We start from the raw sequence: 18,935 nt of genomic DNA, 5'->3' as shown, positions 1-18,935 counted from the left end.
TATTTATAAATGTAAATTATATTCATCTTTTTTTGGGCCAAAATTTAATTATATTTATCTGAATTCAAACGTTGGTGGGATTTTTCCTTTTTCATGTTCAACCGTTTTCTGGTTTGTTTCATAAACTCACCTTCCGCCGGTGCTGACTGTGCTGCTCTTCCTCTGGGAGATCGCAATCTTTTCCGAATCTCCGAACTGTAGCTCGTAGTTTCCACTTTCCATAGATGTCTTCAATTACCTGTACTAAGCTAACTTTATTGACGATAGTCGCCGTTACCATCCAGTGTATCGGCCTCTCCGTTTTCGTGTTCGGCTTCTTCCCTGTCAAGCCTGTTCTGTCTGGCTACAGGTACATCCCGCCCGGCCACAATCCATTCGAAAGCAAAAACCTGGAGAGTTTCGGAAACTTATTCCATGAGAGAGAGAGAGAGATCTTAACTTTTGACTTCGCTAATGTATTGAGTGTTATTTCCTCTGGAGAATTTCAGAAACTTGATTTCTCAGTAATGAATTGAATTTTCTTTGTCCTGCTAGTGGTGTCGAGAGCTTCCGACCGCCTACGTGCAATGGCATTGAGAATGAGAGCGAGCCATCTTTGCCTCCTGATCGGCTTGAGTCGTTGTATCGGGTATTTGGTCGTTTATTGGTTCTTGTTCTTTTCGGTGGTGATAAGAGACTCCATTGTTCTATCTTAATGCATGTTCAATTAGAAAAGCTGCAAAGATGGGCTGTCATGAGAAATCTTTGCTCACGTTAAATAATATAAAGTAGTTGTTTTTACTACAAACATGTTTCAGTGCTTGTTTAGATTTGTGCGTTCTTATCTATTTAGAAAATGATTTATCGTTTATTGTGTAGGCAGTATCTGAAATCCCTCCTTCATTTGACCGACTTGTCTTCATGGTACGTAAAACTGTTGGAATACATAATTGTCGAGGTCCAAGACTTTTCAGTCATGCATACTTATTAGTTGTTAATGGCGATGTCAGAATTAAGTTATCATCTAAAATCTTGCTGTTTTAGGTCATTGATGGTCTTCCAGCTGAATTTGTGCTTGGCAAGAATGGCCGGCCTCCAAGCAAGGCTTTTGTGGAAGCTATGCCATATACTCAGTCGTTGTTAGCAACTGGTAAGGCAGTTGGGTATCATGCAATTGCCGCAGCTCCAACTGTTACCATGCCCCGTTTGAAGGTTGGCTTGCTTTGCTGATTTAAAAGTGGAAGAACAAAATAAGTGCACGTGATTTATAGGTTTCCTTCCCTTTTTCTTACCCTCTTGCTCTATCTTTGAATGACATTTCAGGCTATGGTTTCTGGAGCCATTGGGGGTTTTCTGGATGTGGTTTTGAACTTCAACTCCCAGGCATTCCTAGAGGACAATGTTCTTGGTTAGCATAGAAATCATGTTTGAATAATTGATCAAACTTCTTAGAAACACGACTCTAGGAGTGGTAATTCTCATTGTCACTTACTTCTTTCAGCCAAGTTCTTTAAGATTGGGTGGAACATGGTTATGCTTGGTGATGATACATGGCTGAAATTATTTCCTGGTTTATTTGTGAGACACGATGGTGTGAGCAGTTTCTTTGTAAGTTGAATGTCAATTTCTACATAGCAATTGTATTTATTGATCAGCTCATATAGCATCTCATGGGTTTTGACTAGCTTCTTGTTGATATAGGTTAAAGATACTGTACAAGTAGATCAAAATGTGTCTCGACATCTTGGGAATGAACTTGGCCGGGATGACTGGAAATTATTAGTAAGTCAATGTTTCCCCTTCGTGCTATTGTGGCACTGAATCCGTGTCAAATGTAATCTTGCATGTTATTTTATAATTTGTTGTTCTAGATAGTGTAATTCTTTTAAACAGTAGTTTGTTTATTTTTATTTAAATACACTTGACTGAGTTTATATTTTAGATTCTTCATTATCTAGGCTTGGATCATGTTGGGCATATTGGTGGACGCAACAGGTATCATCATTATCTGATTGCTCTATTCATATAACACTATTCTGTTCTTTTAGCTTCACTCGGGTGTTTATTCTTTCAGTGCTTTAATGATTCCGAAACTTTCTGAAATGGATGAAGTGGTGAAGTTGATTCATATGAATACTGTAAAAAATATAGAAAATGGCAAAGGAAGGACTCTTCTGGTTTGTGACCACCTTTTCGTTGTTTCTTTCCTGAGTTAATTTTTTGAATCTGTTGTATTGTTCATTGCTACTGTACGGACAATGAATATTGGCACATCTAGTATTTACCAGTTGATTATCCTTTGGAAACATTATAGATCTTACTTCTATAATTTAATTTAACAATTACTTTCATATGTGAGCCTGGACACTTGCTTGGATAAGAAAACAGAACGAACATTCAATTTATATTGAGAAGCTTGCTTATTAAAGTTATTGTTAAATGACCATTGGCTGTGTTCAAAGCTGTCGATTATCTGGCAACATTAAGTAGACACAAATGAACTTAATACCATGATGTCTCTTGATTCTAGGATTTCGGGAATTACTGATGATAGTTTCCTCATTCTTCCATAACATGTCCGTATGACTGATGTCCGTATTTATTATGTTTGTCGGCAGTTATAATCTTTATCAATTATGGGATTGGCCTTATGTCTCTGCTTCTCTTACTTTGATCCTTTTTTAATGCTCAATGTGTTCCCCCCTTTTGGGGCTATTGGTAACTATTATTTTATATGCCTAGTCTATTGATTAATCTTAGATTAGTTCATCTCTGTTGAATATTTTTATTCAGGTGGTGGTTAGTGACCATGGCATGACTGAGAATGGTAATCATGGTGGTTCTTCACATGAGGAAACTGATTCCCTCGCTCTATTTATTGGCCTGAAAGACCATGTCTATGATCATGCATTATCCAATTATGCCCAAGTTTCACAGGTAATTAAACTCTATTTCCTGCCTATGGGCTACGCACTTATTAACCCAAATATGGAAGCTTTTCTGCTCTTGAACCTGAAACTGCTATTAGAACAGTTTTAAGATGCTGATTACTCGGGGAGAATCTTTTTGCAGCAAACATACCAACCAACTTCTGTTCTTATCCATCCTTATGCAGCAAGTAGTAAATGTTTTGCATTAAACTATGCAAACATCTTCAATGCTTGACACAATGCCATTAACTGAAACCCTGGATATTGTCATATAAGTGATTACATATTTGTCAAATTACATGTTGTTATTATGCTCCAGGTTGACATTGCACCAACATTAGCTCTGCTTTTTGGTGTACCAATACCTAGAAACAGTATCGGTGTCTTGATCTCCAAAATATTTGATTCTCTGACAGGTTAGGTCACTTATTCCCTGGGCTGGTATGCCTGTCTATACAAGGCTTAAATCAAAGAGAAGCCATTTGGTGCTTTTGCATCTGCTTTCATTTTTTTGAACATAAATGTGTTTTTGGCTGGAAAAAAAAATTGTTTGGTGATCTTATTTATTATTTTTCAACTTATTTGATGGAGCAGATGATAAAAAATTGAGAGCGCTTCAGTTGAACTCTTGGCAATTATTTAGATTACTTCAAGCGCAATTGCCAGGCTTGTCTTGTAAAAATTTCCCATGTGAGGACTTCATTACTGATAGTGGATCTGGAGTTAGTGAATGTAATGGTAGCAAGGAGGAGATGTTTTGTTGCTTATATCTAAATGCTGCTGCTCTTCATGATGCATGGAAAACCAAAGTGATATCAAGGTGGATATGTGATGATTCTATTGTGCTAAATCTATAACATAACTGCAGAGAAAGTCTGGTTGATTATACTTTACATCATCCTCAACTTATCTTGTAGGTTCAACAGCACAGACAGCAGCAGCGTTATTGCTGCATATCATGAGTTTCTTAAAAGAGCAAGTGAGTGGCTGTCACACAGATCAACTGATGTATGTGTAAAATTGGTTGTTTCATATCCGGGAATTTTAAAATTATTCTTTTTTCTCACTTTCTGTTCTTTCTCCTGACGACTCATGTACAGAAACCAATTGGTCTACTTGTTTCTGGAATCACTGCGATTGCCATGTCATCCCTGATGCTATTGAGTCTTGTGATTCTCATACACAAAGAAGTTCCTCCTAGGGAAGAGAAGCACAGTCTTGTTTATTTGAAGTCATGGAAGATGGATGAGGCATTTATTTTGCTTGGCATAATAATTATGGTTATAAGTATGGGATCGAGTTCTATGATCGAGGAAGAGCATTATGTTTGGCATTTTCTTAACTCATCAATTATTCTAATATTTATCCGCAAGAGATTACAGTCATTTGAATCTAATAGCAAACATGAATATCTCAATTTGATAAAAGGAGAAATCAAAAGGTCAGGTGTTGAAATGAGTTTGTTATTCTTGATTCTTTTTTGTGGAAGAATTTTGAGAGGCTGGCATCAAGGTGGTGTGAATTGGACAAACCTTCCTGATGTATCTAAGTGGCTTGAACAGGATGGAAGTCAGTATATAAAGTTGATTCAGCTGACATCATGTGTCCTTATTACCTGTTTAGGCCTTTTTGCCTTATATTTAATGAGGTACAAGACTAAAGTTGTTCTGGTGGTTGGATTCAGCTTCTTAATGTTGGGCATTTTGATATTTCAACATGTTATGAACCATCAAGACACATTTGCATCATCCAGTGATGATGCTACCCTATCAATACAAATAATCTATGTTACCCTGGGAATCACCACTTTTGCAGCTGTTGTGGCTTTGCCATGGGTTAAGCCTATGCAAAGTCCTGATATGTGCTCAAGATGGATCTCCAACAAGTTAACAATGCTTCCTGTTGAAATTCAGAATGTGACTCCAATTTTTGAATTTAAAGATGCTTTGTATATGATTGGGTGTCTGTACGTGACGTTTTGGTGTCTCCTACAGCTGTTGCTGCAACAACCTATTAATGCGATGCCTGTGTTGTTGCTTTTTGTTCAAGTATTGGCCAGCATGCTTACATTTTCTTTCAGTGAATTGCATCGTGAGCAATGGGTTGAGGTTAGTTGCAAGATCCTCTTATGAATAAAGGTCATTCTCTCAATATATAGAGTTCAAATTTAGTTATGAACTCTTGAGCTTGGCTCTATCTATGGTAACAACTGCGCCAACAATAATGCTAGACTAGAGTTTCAAGATGTGACCTTTGCTACTACATAGAATTATGTCAGTATGGTGTTCATGATCACAGGTGTCTATTCTTGTGTTGAACTTGAAATTTAAACAGAGATAAAATCCTAGGCAAATTCACCCATATTTTGACAAAACTGGCAATTTTGATTTATATGTATTTCGTTCTGCTTAATCAACGTTGGTAATTCTTCTATCATCAATAAAGATCATCGTTGTCAGATATGTTGATATCTATAATTTTCATTTCATACTAGCCTCCTTTGACTATTTTTCAGAAGGATCAGAATTATTATAAAATGTTTCTTTCCATTAATTGTTTGCATGGTCTAGTGTATATACAAGGATGGAGAGCATGAGTTTCTCGTTTTGAGATGTAGGCAATATAAGGAGCACAAGTTGCACAACTTAAATGATCACTTGTCCTGCCTTAAAAATGCCTGATTGGTTCAAAACTGCTTTACAAAGATTAAGATTTTCGTAATCTGGATGTGAATTAGCAAATTGTACTTGGATAACGCCACCAGCACTTCATTCTCACATTCATTTTCTGGTAATGCATAATTTTTTAGTGAGGGCTCAAAATGTAAACCGGGTACTGAATACTGTTGTCTTGCATTTTGTTCTCAGATTATGGCACTGTGCTATCTGGGATCAGCAGGTCATTTTGCTCTTGGGAACAGCAATACACTGGCTACCATTGATGTTGCTGGAGCTTTTATTGTAACTAACCTTTTATTCACTGGGTTATTATTATTACAAGGCTTTAAATTTTTGTTCTGTGGTTGAAGACTTGTGAGATGGCCATCTTCTAACTATTGAAATATTCAATTGCAGGGAATATCAAGTCACTCAACATTTCTTTCGGGTCTTTTAATGTTCATCATTACCTATGCATCCCCCATGCTATTCTATGTCAGTATGGTGCTGTACATCTCTGTAAAGGACACCGTCTATTCTCTTATTTCCAAGGATGGAAATTCAGGAGAAGTTCTCAAGACTGTGCTTGGGTTGTCTTGCCTTGTTCCCCTGAGCATGAATTCTGTTTTGCTGACTGCATACACGATTGTGTTGCTGTTGATGAGGAACCATTTGTTTATTTGGAGCGTCTTTTCTCCAAAGTAAGTCTTCTCTGAATTCAGTGCTTTGACTGCTGTTGAATGGTTGGAAACTCTGAACCGTCCTAACTTTTTAAAATTTACTCGCGATGAATTTTTTTCCCCTAAAAAAAAAGGAACTCTTGAAGTTCAAGGGATTTTTCCTGAATTTGTTCGGCTATTATCATCTTCACAGGTCAAGCATTGCGAGACTCACATTGATCATTTTTTCTGCAGGTATGTTTACGTATGTGTTGGTACTGCAAGCGTGTATATTGGGGTCTTCATTGTAGCAGTGACTGTGATTTATACATATATGGTTCTCTTGTGGCGTAAAAGAAGGAAGAGTTTTGCCTTCAGTAGCAAGCAGAACGGTACCCTGTCAGTTAAGGTAAAAACAACTTAGTATTGAACTGCTGGAATCAATTTTGAAATTCCCCCCGTGAATATGGCTCTATTTTTTTTTTTTTTTTTTGCGCCTGAAAATATTTGTTCATTTCCGTGATACCCGAAAATATGTAAGAGAAGATATTTGACTGATTGATGGATGTAGTTGTGCATATCTGTGCTGCGCAGGCAATCTGAAGATGCTCAAGAAAAGGACCATAGTGTAAGTTAGGATGTGTATTACTATTTCCAATACTTGATATAAGAGTTTAGATAACTAATTTATAAGAAAACCAATTAAGTTAATTATTTGTAATAAATAGATATTTTTTCTAAAATACTCCAATCAATCATATACCTTGAATTTGGGATATTAAAAACATATGTAATTACTATAAAGATTAGTTAAAAGTAAAATGAATAAATATTAAAAATAAAATAAATTTGGGATTTTATATTTAGAATCAAACTGAATTTCCAACTAGTTCTAGTTATAATAAGGACAAATAATATTTAGCATTCAAATTCCCCACATCTACAAAAGCTAGTGTGGACACAATTAAAGAATAGGATGTGGCAATACAAATGATTAATTTCTTTCATGTCAGTTTACCTGTATAAAATCATCAACATTTTATGGTTTACATCTTTACATTACATAGTTGGGAAACTTACAAGTGGAGGTTCTCCTTGAACATGTTTTGAAAATTAAGTCATATCTATACTTGTTCATATTATAGCAGATATATGTGTGTATAATTAATATATAAATCATAAACAGTACGATTTTTGTTTAGTTAATGGCAATATACACTAAATAATTTACAAATGTATGTATCCATGACTCTGTGCATATACATTACTATTATGTGTTTGGTTGTAACTAATAATGACCTACGTTTTGCTATTTTTGTATCAAATAATTTTATTATATTTATTTGGCTAAAGTATATATTCGGTCCTTTAACTTTGTATAAGGTTTTAATTTGGTCTTTTAACTTTAAAAAGCATACATTAGATCCTTTACCCTAAAATTATTAGGCTTTAATAATGATTTTGTGTAACAATTATGGATGTTTTGAAAATTAAACATAATATGTTAGCATTTGAGAATATTTTATCAACATTCAAGATCTTAATGTCATTATTTTTTAAAAAAAAATTTAGGGTTAAGGGACTAAAAGTATACTTTTTAAAGTTAAGAGACCAAATTGAAACCTTATACAAAAAGGATCATATGTATGCTTTAGCCTATTTATTTTTAACATATATGAGAAATTATATTTTATTGTTGTTTAAAAACAACATGAAAATAAAAATGATTATGAAATAAAGATGTTATTTTGTATTTTTCAAATAAATCATACTTGGACTAAAAAATATTTGATATCAAGTAATGAGGATATTTTGTATTAAATGAATTTATATTTTCTTCTGCATTTTTAAAGCACATCCAATTTAGTATATATATTTAATAATAAATAATTAAACTACATATATAAAATTATCCGGGTATAGAATTTAAAAGTCAATTTTGTACTATCAACTATGGTAAAAAGGTCAAAACTTAATATTTAAAGACTGCCATGATTAAATAGGAAATGATCCAAGAATACAAAAATTCAAATATCCAACTTAATTTAAAATATGTCAAGAGTGGGCTAAAAATATTTGAGGCCCAATGCAATAATTCATCATGAGCCAACCAAGCAAAACATCCATACAAGTCATCTCAATGGACTGGTCCATACATAACTATTTAATCCTAACTCATCGAAAACCCAATTCACAGCTCTCTCCCAACAAAAACTCATAACTCGTTAAGCCGTTCATTATTCTAATTCCGTTCATAAACTATCACCTTCTAAATATGCTCAAGGTAGAGTTCCTAGGGAAAAACAGTCCAATTCCAAGTGCACTTAGCAACCCAATGCATCTCCAATGATATGAAAAATCATGTAAATGTCTTTAAAACCAATAATATGTTCAAATGGGATATTATAGCTATGAGTATGTCAAATGACCAAAAGGATCCTAGGCGGCAACAATACAATAATTAAGCACATGATAAATGGGAACGGGGCTATGCAATAAGAATGCAAGTCTCATGTCACGGACAACTTTTCTTTAAGATTTCTTATTGATATTACTTCAGTAACCAACAACTCGATTCAAGACATATACCTTCACATCATCGTTCTTGTATCCGCGTTGAAACCTATGACTGAACACAAGATCACTCATGATATGTAGTCATGCCAAAGGCAACAAAACTCATATAGGAAAAGGGGATTCCCTCTCTTACCCACTAGGCTTAAGCGGTATTATTGCACACGAGTGGATCACAATCTTAGACTAAGAGAAATGATCACAACCTAACATTTTTCTTACAAACATTAACTCTAAATTCTTCACATCATGAAGTAGAGTAAATTTAAATTGATTGAACACTTAATCTAATTTCATTAATTCATTTAAATACAAATCAATCAGTAGGGACTTCTTAGGGTTCAAAGTCCTCCAAACCCTAGCCTTTCTCATTTCTTAAAACCTTAGATAGAATATAAGTTAGAATAATTTATTAGGGAGTTCAAAAGTTTTAAATAAGAACTCAGGACTTGAAATTTTCCCCAGCAACCCCATACATTTGGTTTTTCATCTTCCTCATGCTTGTTTTTGTGAACCATAACCGATTCAATGTGGACATGTGGCATTGATTATGTGAGTAAATGAGATGTCCAATGCCTGACATCTTAGTTTTGGCTAAATTATGAGCCTATTCAACCTAATCACGTTTAATCTAATTATCTAATCTAACCGTATTCATTGTATTCATAAATGATGAATAATATGATTTACTTCTTTAACTTTATATGATACACTAAAAACACATCTTTGTTTTTTTTTTTGCCAATAACACTAAAAACAATCTAATGTTAGTTTTTTTTCTTTTTTTTAGGTCGCCCACCCAGTTTACCGCAGCTTTGTTCCAATTATATCTGGATCCAACCCACGTAGCGCACCTGGTTGTGATAGGTAAGTCTCCCAATAAGAATTTTTGTATACGCTAAGGCTCGAACCCGAAACCTCGCTTAAACAGTACCAAGCCGCTTACCAACTCCCGTTTACCACGAGCAAGTTTAACTTGGATCAAACGATACACGATTATTACTCCGGCCCGGCCCCCGGCCCATGAGTACCCTAGCGTTGCCCTCCCTTGCTCAAAAAGTGCAGTGGGAATCCCCTTAGGCTCCACATCAGCTAATCTCTATTCTCTTACCCGCTTCCCTGCGACGCTCTGTGGCTGCATTGACTTGATTAAGGCAACGACAATGGAGCCAGAAAAGGGCACCGCCGGACGCGGGTCCGGACCCGAACCCGGAAACTTACACTTCCTCGGCTTATGCAAGTCGCTGCTTCGTCTTCGTAACTTCTCCAGATGCCGCGAGTTCGCTCTCAGGATCCAACGGTCCGACCCAGACATCTCCGACACCGTCGATCGAATCCTCGCAATCACCGACGTTCACCTCGCCGCCGAGAGGCGCCTTCACGGCCACTTCGACTGGTACGCTATTCTCCAACTACGCCGTATTGACTCCGGAAACCACCAACTCATACGTGATCAATTTAAGAGGCTCGCGCAGCTCTTGAACCCAAACAGAAATGAGTTTGCATCCTCAGATGAAGCGTTCGTGTTCGTGCGCGACGCGTGGCGCGTGCTTTCGGACCCAGAGAAGAGAGCCGAATACGAGCAGGCGATCGGCGATTACGTTCCCCAAGAACATTGCACACATAGTAGTGGGAGCAAGCAAGAGGGATTTGGCGCTGTACCCAGCAATGGTCCTAACGTGAATGTAGGTGAACAGAAAGCCACATTTTGGACTATGTGCCCTTATTGTTGGTCTCTGCATGAGTATGAAAACATATACGAAGATTGCTCTCTGCGGTGCCAGAAATGCAGGAGGGTGTTTCAGGGGATATTGGTCAAGCCTCCAACGAATGACATGTTAGTGAAGGGTAAAGACCAATACTATTGCTTTTGCGCGCACGTACCTTTAAGGTATCCACCGTCGCAACACTCAGACGTGAATGGAAGCAAGTCCAATATGGAAAAACCGTGGAGTATGGAAGGCTGGTTTAAGAATGGAAAATCTTCTGCTGATACCCCCGAGGACGATGACGTCGACGATTTATCAAAGAATTGCGGAATCGGTAAAGAGGAAAGGGTTTTGCATGCGGAGCAAGCGGGGAGTGGGGGAATGTATGAAGATTCGGGAAACGGGAAGCGGCGGATGAGGGTGAAAACTGTGGCTAGAAACACAAAGAAGATGACCGGGAACAGGATGAGAAATCAGGCAAATATTTCACGGGATAGTGATGGTGAGCCGTTGGATTTGGATGCAGAAGATGGTGACTGAGTTGGAAATTACAGAAGGAGATGGTTTTGTTTGTGTATGACTAGCTAATTAATGGAAGGGGTACAGAAGGTGAGGACCTTGTTTGTGTACGACTAGCTAATTAATGGAAGGGGTACAGAAGGTGAGGACTTTGGTAACTTTTTGAGTAGTCCTAGCACCATGTAGCAGATTTCAGTGTTCTTGGCTTGTGTTCTACTCACTCTGAAGATAAAAAATACTTTAGGTCCATATGATAGGTGTCGATAATGTATAACGTCTAGTAGGAAACGAGGTATTGCATTGTCTTATTATTAACGGTTTCTGCAATACCAATTTTGTTCTACTGATGAAAAAGTACTGTAAATGTTTGGTTTCCTTGAAGAGAATCTGTGTCAACTGATCATAATCTGTGTTTTTCATTTTAAAAAAAAAAAAAAAAGAGAAGAGAAATACTGAGCATGATCTGTTCCATGTTGTGGGTGATTTGGTTTTTCAATTCTATAGTTTTTAGAAGGTATGCCTATTTTTTGGAGAAGATGGATGTTTTTACCTTTTTCCTTCAATACAGTTAAGAAGTTAAGCTTCTAGGAAATTTGGATCTCATCTTCGGATTGTTCTGAAATTTTTTCATCTTGATGATGCTCAGCCTGAAGTGGCTGTTACTGGTTGGTAGGGTATAACGGAAGTCTTAGCGTGTATTTTGGCTGATTTATCATATTCAGCTTACCTCAGACGTGTATTCTGCTGAATTTCTTTCTTCGAAATTAGTGATTAAACTCTTTTGAATCAAAACATTTCCAGGTTTAGTTCAACTTCAAAATATCTGATCTATTACCCATAATACAATCATCATCAAAACATCGCATGAACAGCTATGAATGGGATAGAAAAAAGAACAAAAATTTGGGAACCGGAACTTCTCTTGGCTATAATGCCTTTTCAGCCTTATTGTATGATATATCCTCTGATTTCAACATGTCTTTCTTTGAGATGTCCGTGATTTGATTTGTGGCTTCCATTCCAATCTTAGCCCCTTGCTTTTCTTCTCTCTTCCTAATTCGAAGGTTTGTTTTTAAACTGATGAATATAAACTAGAAATGCATATCATGTTGAATGTCTGAAGTGTCCCATTTACTGAATGTGTTGTACCTGAAACACTTTTCTCTTCTCAAGACCAAGATGATGAGCTAAAAGACCCTTCGCCCCGTTTTGTACGAAGTATTGAAAATGAGAGATATGGATTGAGATTGTAATTGAAAAAAATCATTAAAAAGTATTTAGCATAAATAATTGTTTATTGCATAGGATTAGGCAAACCTATGAAAGTGGAATTGGTAAATACCACTTCTCCCTATGGTAATCCCCAATCCCACATACATGGGTATATCTAATGTCATGTAACAAGCAATCTCTTATATTAAACACTATGTTGATAGAATTTCTCAATTCTAATCCTAATTTGTATCCCTCATTTTCAATACTTCTTACCAAACGGGACCTTAGTTTTTAGCTAAGAATCCTGAACCTTGTGAAACTTGGCGGTCATTTTGGTCAACAACAACAAAGTCTTATCTGAGCAAGCAGGTGGGGTGGGCATTCTGGTTGTGCGATCAAAAACTTTAAAAACAGAACAGTAATAGATCTTATTATTAATATAAGAATTGACTAGTTACTTCATTAGCCTCTAACTGTGCATGAGTGAACCTTGACGACTTGATCAAGAGGGATATGCAGCCTACAAGACTAGCAAACATTGTATGCAGCCTATAAGATTCTGTGATTTATGAATGCATACAATTGTTCAAAAATTTTAGGATCTTCGGTTTAGTACATCATTTTTTCACACACACAGATCACAGGTATATCTTGTGACTTATCTGCTTGTACATAACATATTTTTATAATTACTGTGGAGTCTCATAAAGACTTGAACATGCATAACCTGTACGATATGTGCTCTTCAAAATTGTGTCCTACATTCTCAGGTAGAAGAAGAAAGGCCAAAAGAAAAACAGACTCTGGATTTTTTTGGGTTGATGACATAAGAACAGATAATCTATTTATGACAAAGATTCTAAAATTAACTTTGAAATCACCTCACTTTTAAATGCTGATTGAGTTATGACAGGATCATCCTCTGATTTGCTATTAATAAAAAGCAAATAAATTCCCCCTAATCCTATTAAATTTTGATATATTTTTCATTTGCAATGAAATAATTAATACTCATTAATAATAGACTGTCACCTCTTTACCTAGATATATTTTGTTCTGTCTATTCAAGGTAAAAAAGTTTCCCAATCTCCCTTCTGCGAATTTGCATTGCTTGCTTTTTTTCCTCTTTTCATCTCTATATATGCTATCTGTTACAGAAAAAGAATTCAAATTCAATTCAATGGTCATAGTTCGGCAGGTACGTGGTCCCCATTTAAGGTTTTCATGAAGTTGTTTTTTCTCAGTTAAAAGTGTCTCCTGTCTTGTTTTTTTTCAAAAGTTCTATTTTATTTTACTTTTACTAACGTATTTAGAACAGGGCATGCGGATTCAAAATTACTATAACTCGGAAGTATACAAGCTAAGAAGAAGCTTTCCTCGAGGGACTATCTCGGAGACATACAGAAACTCATTCTTAAAACCAAAATCGAAGGCAGAGATCAAGTTACTCGCTGCCAAGAAACACAGTGAAGCAGAGAAGAGACGCAGGATGCGAATCAATGCTCAATATGCCACCCTTCGCACCATCCTCCCCAACTTGGTCAAAGTGAGCGGCACTTAACCTATCAGAAAATTATAAGTTCATTTGCAGCGCCATGAATTGCAAGAATTACATAAAAATTTAAAGTATCAGTGAATTTCACCGCATGATACTCTCAAGTGTACATTACTGAGAATTTCCCCAACCTATCTTGCAGATTATGCATTCCTTTAGTCTAGCCACGGAATTTAAAAATTAAAACCGACACCTCACACCTGCAGCTAGAGACTGTGGTGAATTGTATTTTATGAATTACCATTCAATAACTCAAACTTTCTCATAAAACAGTTCATCGCATGGTGTCAATTTCTAACGCATCGAAATTTTTATTCAGTGGCTTAAGCATACCAGTCGAATCGATCGGGGTATCCAAATTCCTTATTTTGTACTTACTTTGGGTTGATGAACAGATGGACAAGGCATCAGTACTGGCGGAGACTATAAGGCAAGTAAAGGAGCTGAAAAAGAACATATCGGAATTGGAAGCAGCTAGTACGAGTAGTTCAGGTGAGATCACTGTGTTTCCCAGTGCAGTAGACAAGTTGAACTTGGAACACTGTAAAGATGAGGAGGGCCTTGTAAAGGCGACCTTGAGTTGTGAGGATAGGCCAGGGATAATGTCAGCCATTACAAGGGCTCTTAGGTCGGTGAAAGTCAAGGTGGTAAAGGCTGAGATGGTGAATGTAGGAGGGAGAACCAGAAATGTGTTGTGGGTTCAAGGCCTGGAAAAAGGAAATGAAGGGATGGTTGTCCTGAAGAGGACGCTGAAGGCTGTCATGCGCAAGCCATCTTTCAAGATGCATCGTCTGACTCAATAATTGTGACTTTTCGGTGTTGTAATTTTTTAGGATTACTTGGATTGACGCAATAATCAAATTAGTATAGTGCTAGGATACAAGGTCAGGTTAATAATCACGCTGTATTCTGTAGAAGACAGGCTATCTAGGGGCTAACCGTGGCTTACAATCCTCTCTATTAGTGCTAATCATGTTTGTGATGTTTTTGTATATTTATAAAAATAATCATGCCTTAATTTGTTTGACTTCTATTTTTTTTTCAATTATACAAAAGTAATTTTTTTTTCAAGGTCCAAAATTATTATTTCTTTTTTACTATGCACATCCTTTAATTGGAAGTAATTATATTCAAAACATTATCAGACACTTAATTATTTTCCAAAATTACCATTATGCATGTTAAGCAGATTTAATATAATTGACACAAATTATTATCCCTTACTCTGGAAATGAAAAATAAGACAATAAAAGTAAGAATAAATTACTTATAGAACGAGGCAAAAAGGAAAAAAGAAAAGAAGCAGTTTGCACGGATATTATGACGGTAGACTTGATCATGACACAAACATTTATTATAAAATTCTCCGATGAATTATCACATGTATTTAATTGCCGTTTCTCCATTCTGCAAATTGTCTCATGGAGGTCTCGGCGCCCATGCGATCCTCTTTTTTGAATGCCTGCCTCAGACCTGTTCTGTGGTGGATACTGGATACAGCGCTATCGCTTGGATAACCGAATTCAACCACTTCCTCTTTCCACTATCCGCAGGAACAAAGAGCTTTTCCAGCTCTCTCCAGCTGCCCAGTACTAATTGTAGACAACGAAGATCTTTCCCCCATTTTCTCCTTTACTTGCTGGACCAATATAATATCTAATTATAACTTTACTTTTAGTAATTCCTGGCCTACGTGTCAGGAATTATCTCCGTAATCTTTTTATTACGTTTGCTATCGTTTTGCTTTATACATTAAATAAATAAATACAACTGAATACCCACCTAAACCAGTAGGGTTATATCAGTAAACCAGCTCAATTACCAGCACAAAGTTCCCCAAAAAGGGGCAAAATGAAAGGCATTTGCTGAGCTTGTAGCTGCAATTCTCGCCAACTTCATCAGTGCCATTTCCTCAACGAGAAACAAGAGTGAGGACACTCTCACCTCTTATAAAAGATCAGATTTCTGCTACAATTGGCTTTCAGCGCATCTTCCAATTTCTGAGCCTGATCAAAATCAACTTTGAAGGTGACCATGGTTGTGCCGTCTTTACCAGTATCATAATCCTGCTTGATGCCTTCAACATTAAAAGACTGCAGCTGAAGATGACAAAAACATCACACGTCAATGAAAGCAACATCAAAGTGAAAATAGTGTCAATGCAGCTCACATTCATTTACCATAACAACGTCCTGATTAGCTTGAACTACTTGAGCCAGGGATGCAGAACACAATGCAAGAAACGAAGCGTGGGAAAAAAAAAAAAATCCAAATATCAAGCTCAAAATAGATCGGGGTACGATAACTGATTACAGGGCTAGTCATGATGGTTAATATATACCTAAAATTAAAAAAAAAAATCGAAGAGAAAATCTTGTACTGTTTAAGTTTTTCCACGGTCACTCCTACTCTTACCTGAAACTACTCGAGTAAAACCACGGAGCAGCATACTAGGACAAGTAAAGGGGACATTAACATGCATCTAAAAGAACTTACCTGATGGTAGACCACTCCCAAAAGGTCAAAGGGAACCTCTACACCCATTGGCACCTAAATTTTCATAAACGTTCACATCATAAGCATATTGAGATCTAAAAACTTCCAAGAGGTGGAGCTCCACAAAGCAAAAATCAAAGATTCATTACAGTGCAAGCAAAGAACTACCTTGGTTTTCACAAGGCATGTTGGGGCGTTTCTCAGGCACTCTGACGCAACTCCACCATAAGCCCTGACCAATCCTCCGGTGCCTAATTTGATACCTCCAAAATACCTGGAAGTTAATAAGTTGCCAGATTATGATAATGACTTTTAAGTTAATAAAATTGCACGGGTATAGATAAAAGAAATTCCACCATCATACTTGCTTAGTTTCTTTTAAGGGGAAAAAATGACATGGAAGCTACAAAATACAAAAGCCCATTAAACCGGGCCAGGTCTAGGGGCTGACAACCCCGAACATCATTGACATTGGAGCTTAATGGTTTGACCAGGTTTAATTCACACTACACAGGACTCAACTGACGCTAAAACTATAATCCTGTACAAAGGGTCTAAGGGCACAAATGAACTTGAGGGAAGCTGCCACCCTGGCAGTTCCAAATTACACTTAGTTTAAACCAATATGCTTGACAAGTAAAAATTGAGTGAGATTGCTTGCACATATATACGAATGAAATTTAGAGAAAGCAGTACTAATATAGACAAGTGAAAAGTTAAAAACCAATACTGCAAAGACTTTAACCTGATCACAACCACCATTACTCTATCTATGCCAGAGGATTCGATAGCAGAATGTATTGGTTTCCCAGCTGTACCTGAAGGTTCACCATCATCATTGGACCGGTATTGATCTCCCACCTGTGATAAACGGGAGGAACATATAAAACCCAAAAAAAAAGAAAGACACAGAAAGATAATCATAAGAAAACAGAATCCAGAGAATGCACATCGCGACATCTACCTTCACTGTACGCCTCTTCTTAACACACAACATAACCCAAGGTACTTGGCGAAAATGCTACATTAAGAATCGCCATTTTATTCGCATGTGGTGCCAATGATTGAACAAGGACAAGTACAATGAGCCACCCTGAGGTGGAGGCATTCTTAAACTAATAATCAATTTTCCATAGTGAGCCGGAATCTCAACCTACGCTCAAGCTAGCAATTAACGGTCATCTCCAATTCTGAGGCCACAGGATGGGCAAAGTAAAGATATGACTAAAGGCATGTAATCATATCCTACTACTCACAATCTTCCTTATAGTGGATTCTTCACCTAAAAAGCGACAGACAAAGCTAGAGAAAACAACACATGCAGTGGGAAGCATCAAAATGCGATTCGGCATTCAGCCAAGAAAACGTTTACCTTATAAGCCCAGCAATTGTGAGTAGCACGGGAATCCCGAACCTGACAATAAAAAAGGCACTGAATAAACTACAAACTGTTTTAACGAATTACCCATCAGCTAAATCAACTCACAGAAGCAGGAGAGATGAACATAATTGAGAAATCATCAACAGTAAATGAAAACAGACCAGCATATTAGACTTGCCACGAAGAATTAATGAAAATGACGTTGAATAAAGAGAGGACCTGGGAAAGGAAAGACATGGCGGATTTCTCGTCGGAAATGGGGCCAGCAACAGCAATAAATTTGCTTTTCTTGATCTCCTTTTCGAAGGTGACCTTCTCTTGAATAGTGGTGAAAGCCCCCGAACTGCCGCGGCTAGTGCTGGCCATGGTGATATTCTTGGCTCTGGCGAAGGAGACGAGGGAGGCGTAGAAATGGCGATTTAGCTTGAGGCGTTGATGGCAGCTGGGGATAGTTACTGCCGCTACCATCTATAATACCCCCTTCGGAAAATTTCTATGATACAGAATGGTCGAAATTCATGCGAGGATCCATCCATATTCCTCATCGCCCCCCAGCCGTCCCAAGTCTTCCCCCTATTATTTTGAATTGAATGATTTTTTTTTTTTTTTTGCCAACTGAATTGAATAAATTATACATACTCCCACCAGATAAATAATATTTAATGTTAATTATAAAAATTAAACAGGATGATTGAAAACGGTAGAAATATGCACAGGTACTTCTTTTATCATAAAAACTCATCGTGAACAACAAATTAAATTTAATATGGGATTTTAATATCTCAAAATTAAAAAATTAAAAGTTTTCAAATTATTTGCAAAATAAGAAATATAAGAGATAACAATTAGGTCCCAAAAAAATTTCTAATTAACAATTAAGTTTTAAAAAAATCTCGTTAAAAACCGTTTAGCTAGGAACCATAACAATTCTTTTTTTCAGGCCTGAAGGAACCATAACAATTCAAACAACTGCAAACATCATGATTTCAATCGTAAATCACTGGAATTAATATATGAAAATGCTTAAAGTACAACTAAGTTCTCATATTTATAACTGTTTAGGTAGACATTTATAACTCATCTTGCAGCAATGTTTTTTTTTTTTTGGGAAATTTAACTATCATTCTAACCGCTCTTTATAATTAAACATTATCTTTTTTATTACTTTGTCTACAAAGACAAGTTGGCTTCAAATTTAAATTAATTTCATTGGTAGTAGGTTCTTTTGTTGAGGATAATACTTAAATCAAGTTTTTTATAT

At 36.6% G+C, this 18,935-nt stretch overlaps 4 protein-coding genes across 5 annotated transcripts; 3 read left to right on the top strand and 1 right to left on the bottom strand.

Annotated features, from left to right (window-relative positions):
* The first annotated feature begins 155 nt into the window (after positions 1 to 155).
* LOC114714008 (GPI ethanolamine phosphate transferase 2) lies at positions 156 to 6,936 on the top strand. 2 transcript variants are annotated; one of them, XM_028898707.1, is made up of 18 exons: positions 156 to 349; positions 535 to 628; positions 859 to 903; positions 1,024 to 1,191; positions 1,303 to 1,387; positions 1,481 to 1,587; positions 1,681 to 1,761; positions 1,922 to 1,974; positions 2,054 to 2,156; positions 2,773 to 2,916; positions 3,229 to 3,325; positions 3,504 to 3,729; positions 3,827 to 3,917; positions 4,010 to 5,017; positions 5,777 to 5,869; positions 5,984 to 6,267; positions 6,481 to 6,634; positions 6,797 to 6,936. In XM_028898707.1, the coding sequence occupies exons 1-18, from the start codon at positions 225 to 227 to the stop codon at positions 6,860 to 6,862; spliced, it is 3,024 nt and encodes a 1,007-aa protein (XP_028754540.1). In that variant the 5' UTR covers positions 156 to 224; the 3' UTR covers positions 6,863 to 6,936. The 2 variants fall into 2 exon arrangements, with proteins under 2 accessions (XP_028754540.1, XP_028754541.1); XM_028898708.1 differs by lacking the exon at positions 5,777 to 5,869.
* A 2,965-nt stretch (positions 6,937 to 9,901) lies between these two features.
* On the top strand, positions 9,902 to 14,815 carry LOC114714023 (uncharacterized). The gene is made up of 3 exons (XM_028898721.1): positions 9,902 to 13,440; positions 13,561 to 13,788; positions 14,193 to 14,815. The coding sequence occupies exon 1, from the start codon at positions 9,963 to 9,965 to the stop codon at positions 11,046 to 11,048; it is 1,086 nt and encodes a 361-aa protein (XP_028754554.1). The 5' UTR covers positions 9,902 to 9,962; the 3' UTR covers positions 11,049 to 13,440; positions 13,561 to 13,788; positions 14,193 to 14,815.
* LOC114714018 (transcription factor bHLH131) lies at positions 13,564 to 14,600 on the top strand. The gene is made up of 2 exons (XM_028898717.1): positions 13,564 to 13,788; positions 14,193 to 14,600. The coding sequence occupies exons 1-2, from the start codon at positions 13,564 to 13,566 to the stop codon at positions 14,598 to 14,600; spliced, it is 633 nt and encodes a 210-aa protein (XP_028754550.1).
* A 221-nt stretch (positions 14,816 to 15,036) lies between the features above and the next one.
* On the bottom strand, positions 15,037 to 18,209 carry LOC114713995 (IMPACT family member in pol 5'region). Its single transcript, XM_028898691.1, has 6 exons — positions 17,894 to 18,209; positions 17,666 to 17,707; positions 17,039 to 17,154; positions 16,462 to 16,567; positions 16,294 to 16,347; positions 15,037 to 15,896 (listed from the first exon to the last, which is right to left on the bottom strand). The coding sequence occupies exons 1-6, from the start codon at positions 18,140 to 18,142 to the stop codon at positions 15,738 to 15,740; spliced, it is 726 nt and encodes a 241-aa protein (XP_028754524.1). The 5' UTR covers positions 18,143 to 18,209; the 3' UTR covers positions 15,037 to 15,737.
* Between the last annotated feature and the right edge of the window lie 726 nt (positions 18,210 to 18,935).

The sequence above is a fragment of the Neltuma alba genome, unplaced genomic scaffold, assembly GCF_004799145.2.
Source record: "Neltuma alba isolate B1F8T4 unplaced genomic scaffold, ASM479914v2 tig00011483_pilon, whole genome shotgun sequence".
Taxonomy (NCBI): Eukaryota; Viridiplantae; Streptophyta; class Magnoliopsida; order Fabales; family Fabaceae; genus Neltuma; species Neltuma alba.
The sequence above is the reverse complement of the archived record's forward strand: the minus strand, read 5'-3'. Positions and strand labels throughout refer to the sequence as shown.

Excerpts from the sequence above, each read along its gene's own strand:
- LOC114714008 (XM_028898707.1), top strand. The coding sequence starts at position 225 with ATGTCTTCAATTACCTGTACTAAGCTAACTTTATTGACGATAGTCGCC. Across the intron at positions 1,588-1,680 it reads ATGGTGTGAGCAGTTTCTTT|GTTAAAGATACTGTACAAGT; the intron begins GTAAGTTGAATG and ends TTGTTGATATAG. Across the intron at positions 3,918-4,009 it reads TGTCACACAGATCAACTGAT|AAACCAATTGGTCTACTTGT; the intron begins GTATGTGTAAAA and ends ACTCATGTACAG.
- LOC114714023 (XM_028898721.1), top strand. The coding sequence starts at position 9,963 with ATGGAGCCAGAAAAGGGCACCGCCGGACGCGGGTCCGGACCCGAACCC.
- LOC114714018 (XM_028898717.1), top strand. The coding sequence starts at position 13,564 with ATGCGGATTCAAAATTACTATAACTCGGAAGTATACAAGCTAAGAAGA. Across the intron at positions 13,789-14,192 it reads TCCTCCCCAACTTGGTCAAA|ATGGACAAGGCATCAGTACT; the intron begins GTGAGCGGCACT and ends GTTGATGAACAG.
- LOC114713995 (XM_028898691.1), bottom strand. The coding sequence starts at position 18,142 with ATGGTAGCGGCAGTAACTATCCCCAGCTGCCATCAACGCCTCAAGCTA. Across the intron at positions 17,708-17,893 it reads CCATGTCTTTCCTTTCCCAG|GTTCGGGATTCCCGTGCTAC; the intron begins GTCCTCTCTTTA and ends TTTTATTGTCAG. Across the intron at positions 17,155-17,665 it reads ACAATTGCTGGGCTTATAAG|GTGGGAGATCAATACCGGTC; the intron begins GTAAACGTTTTC and ends CGTTTATCACAG.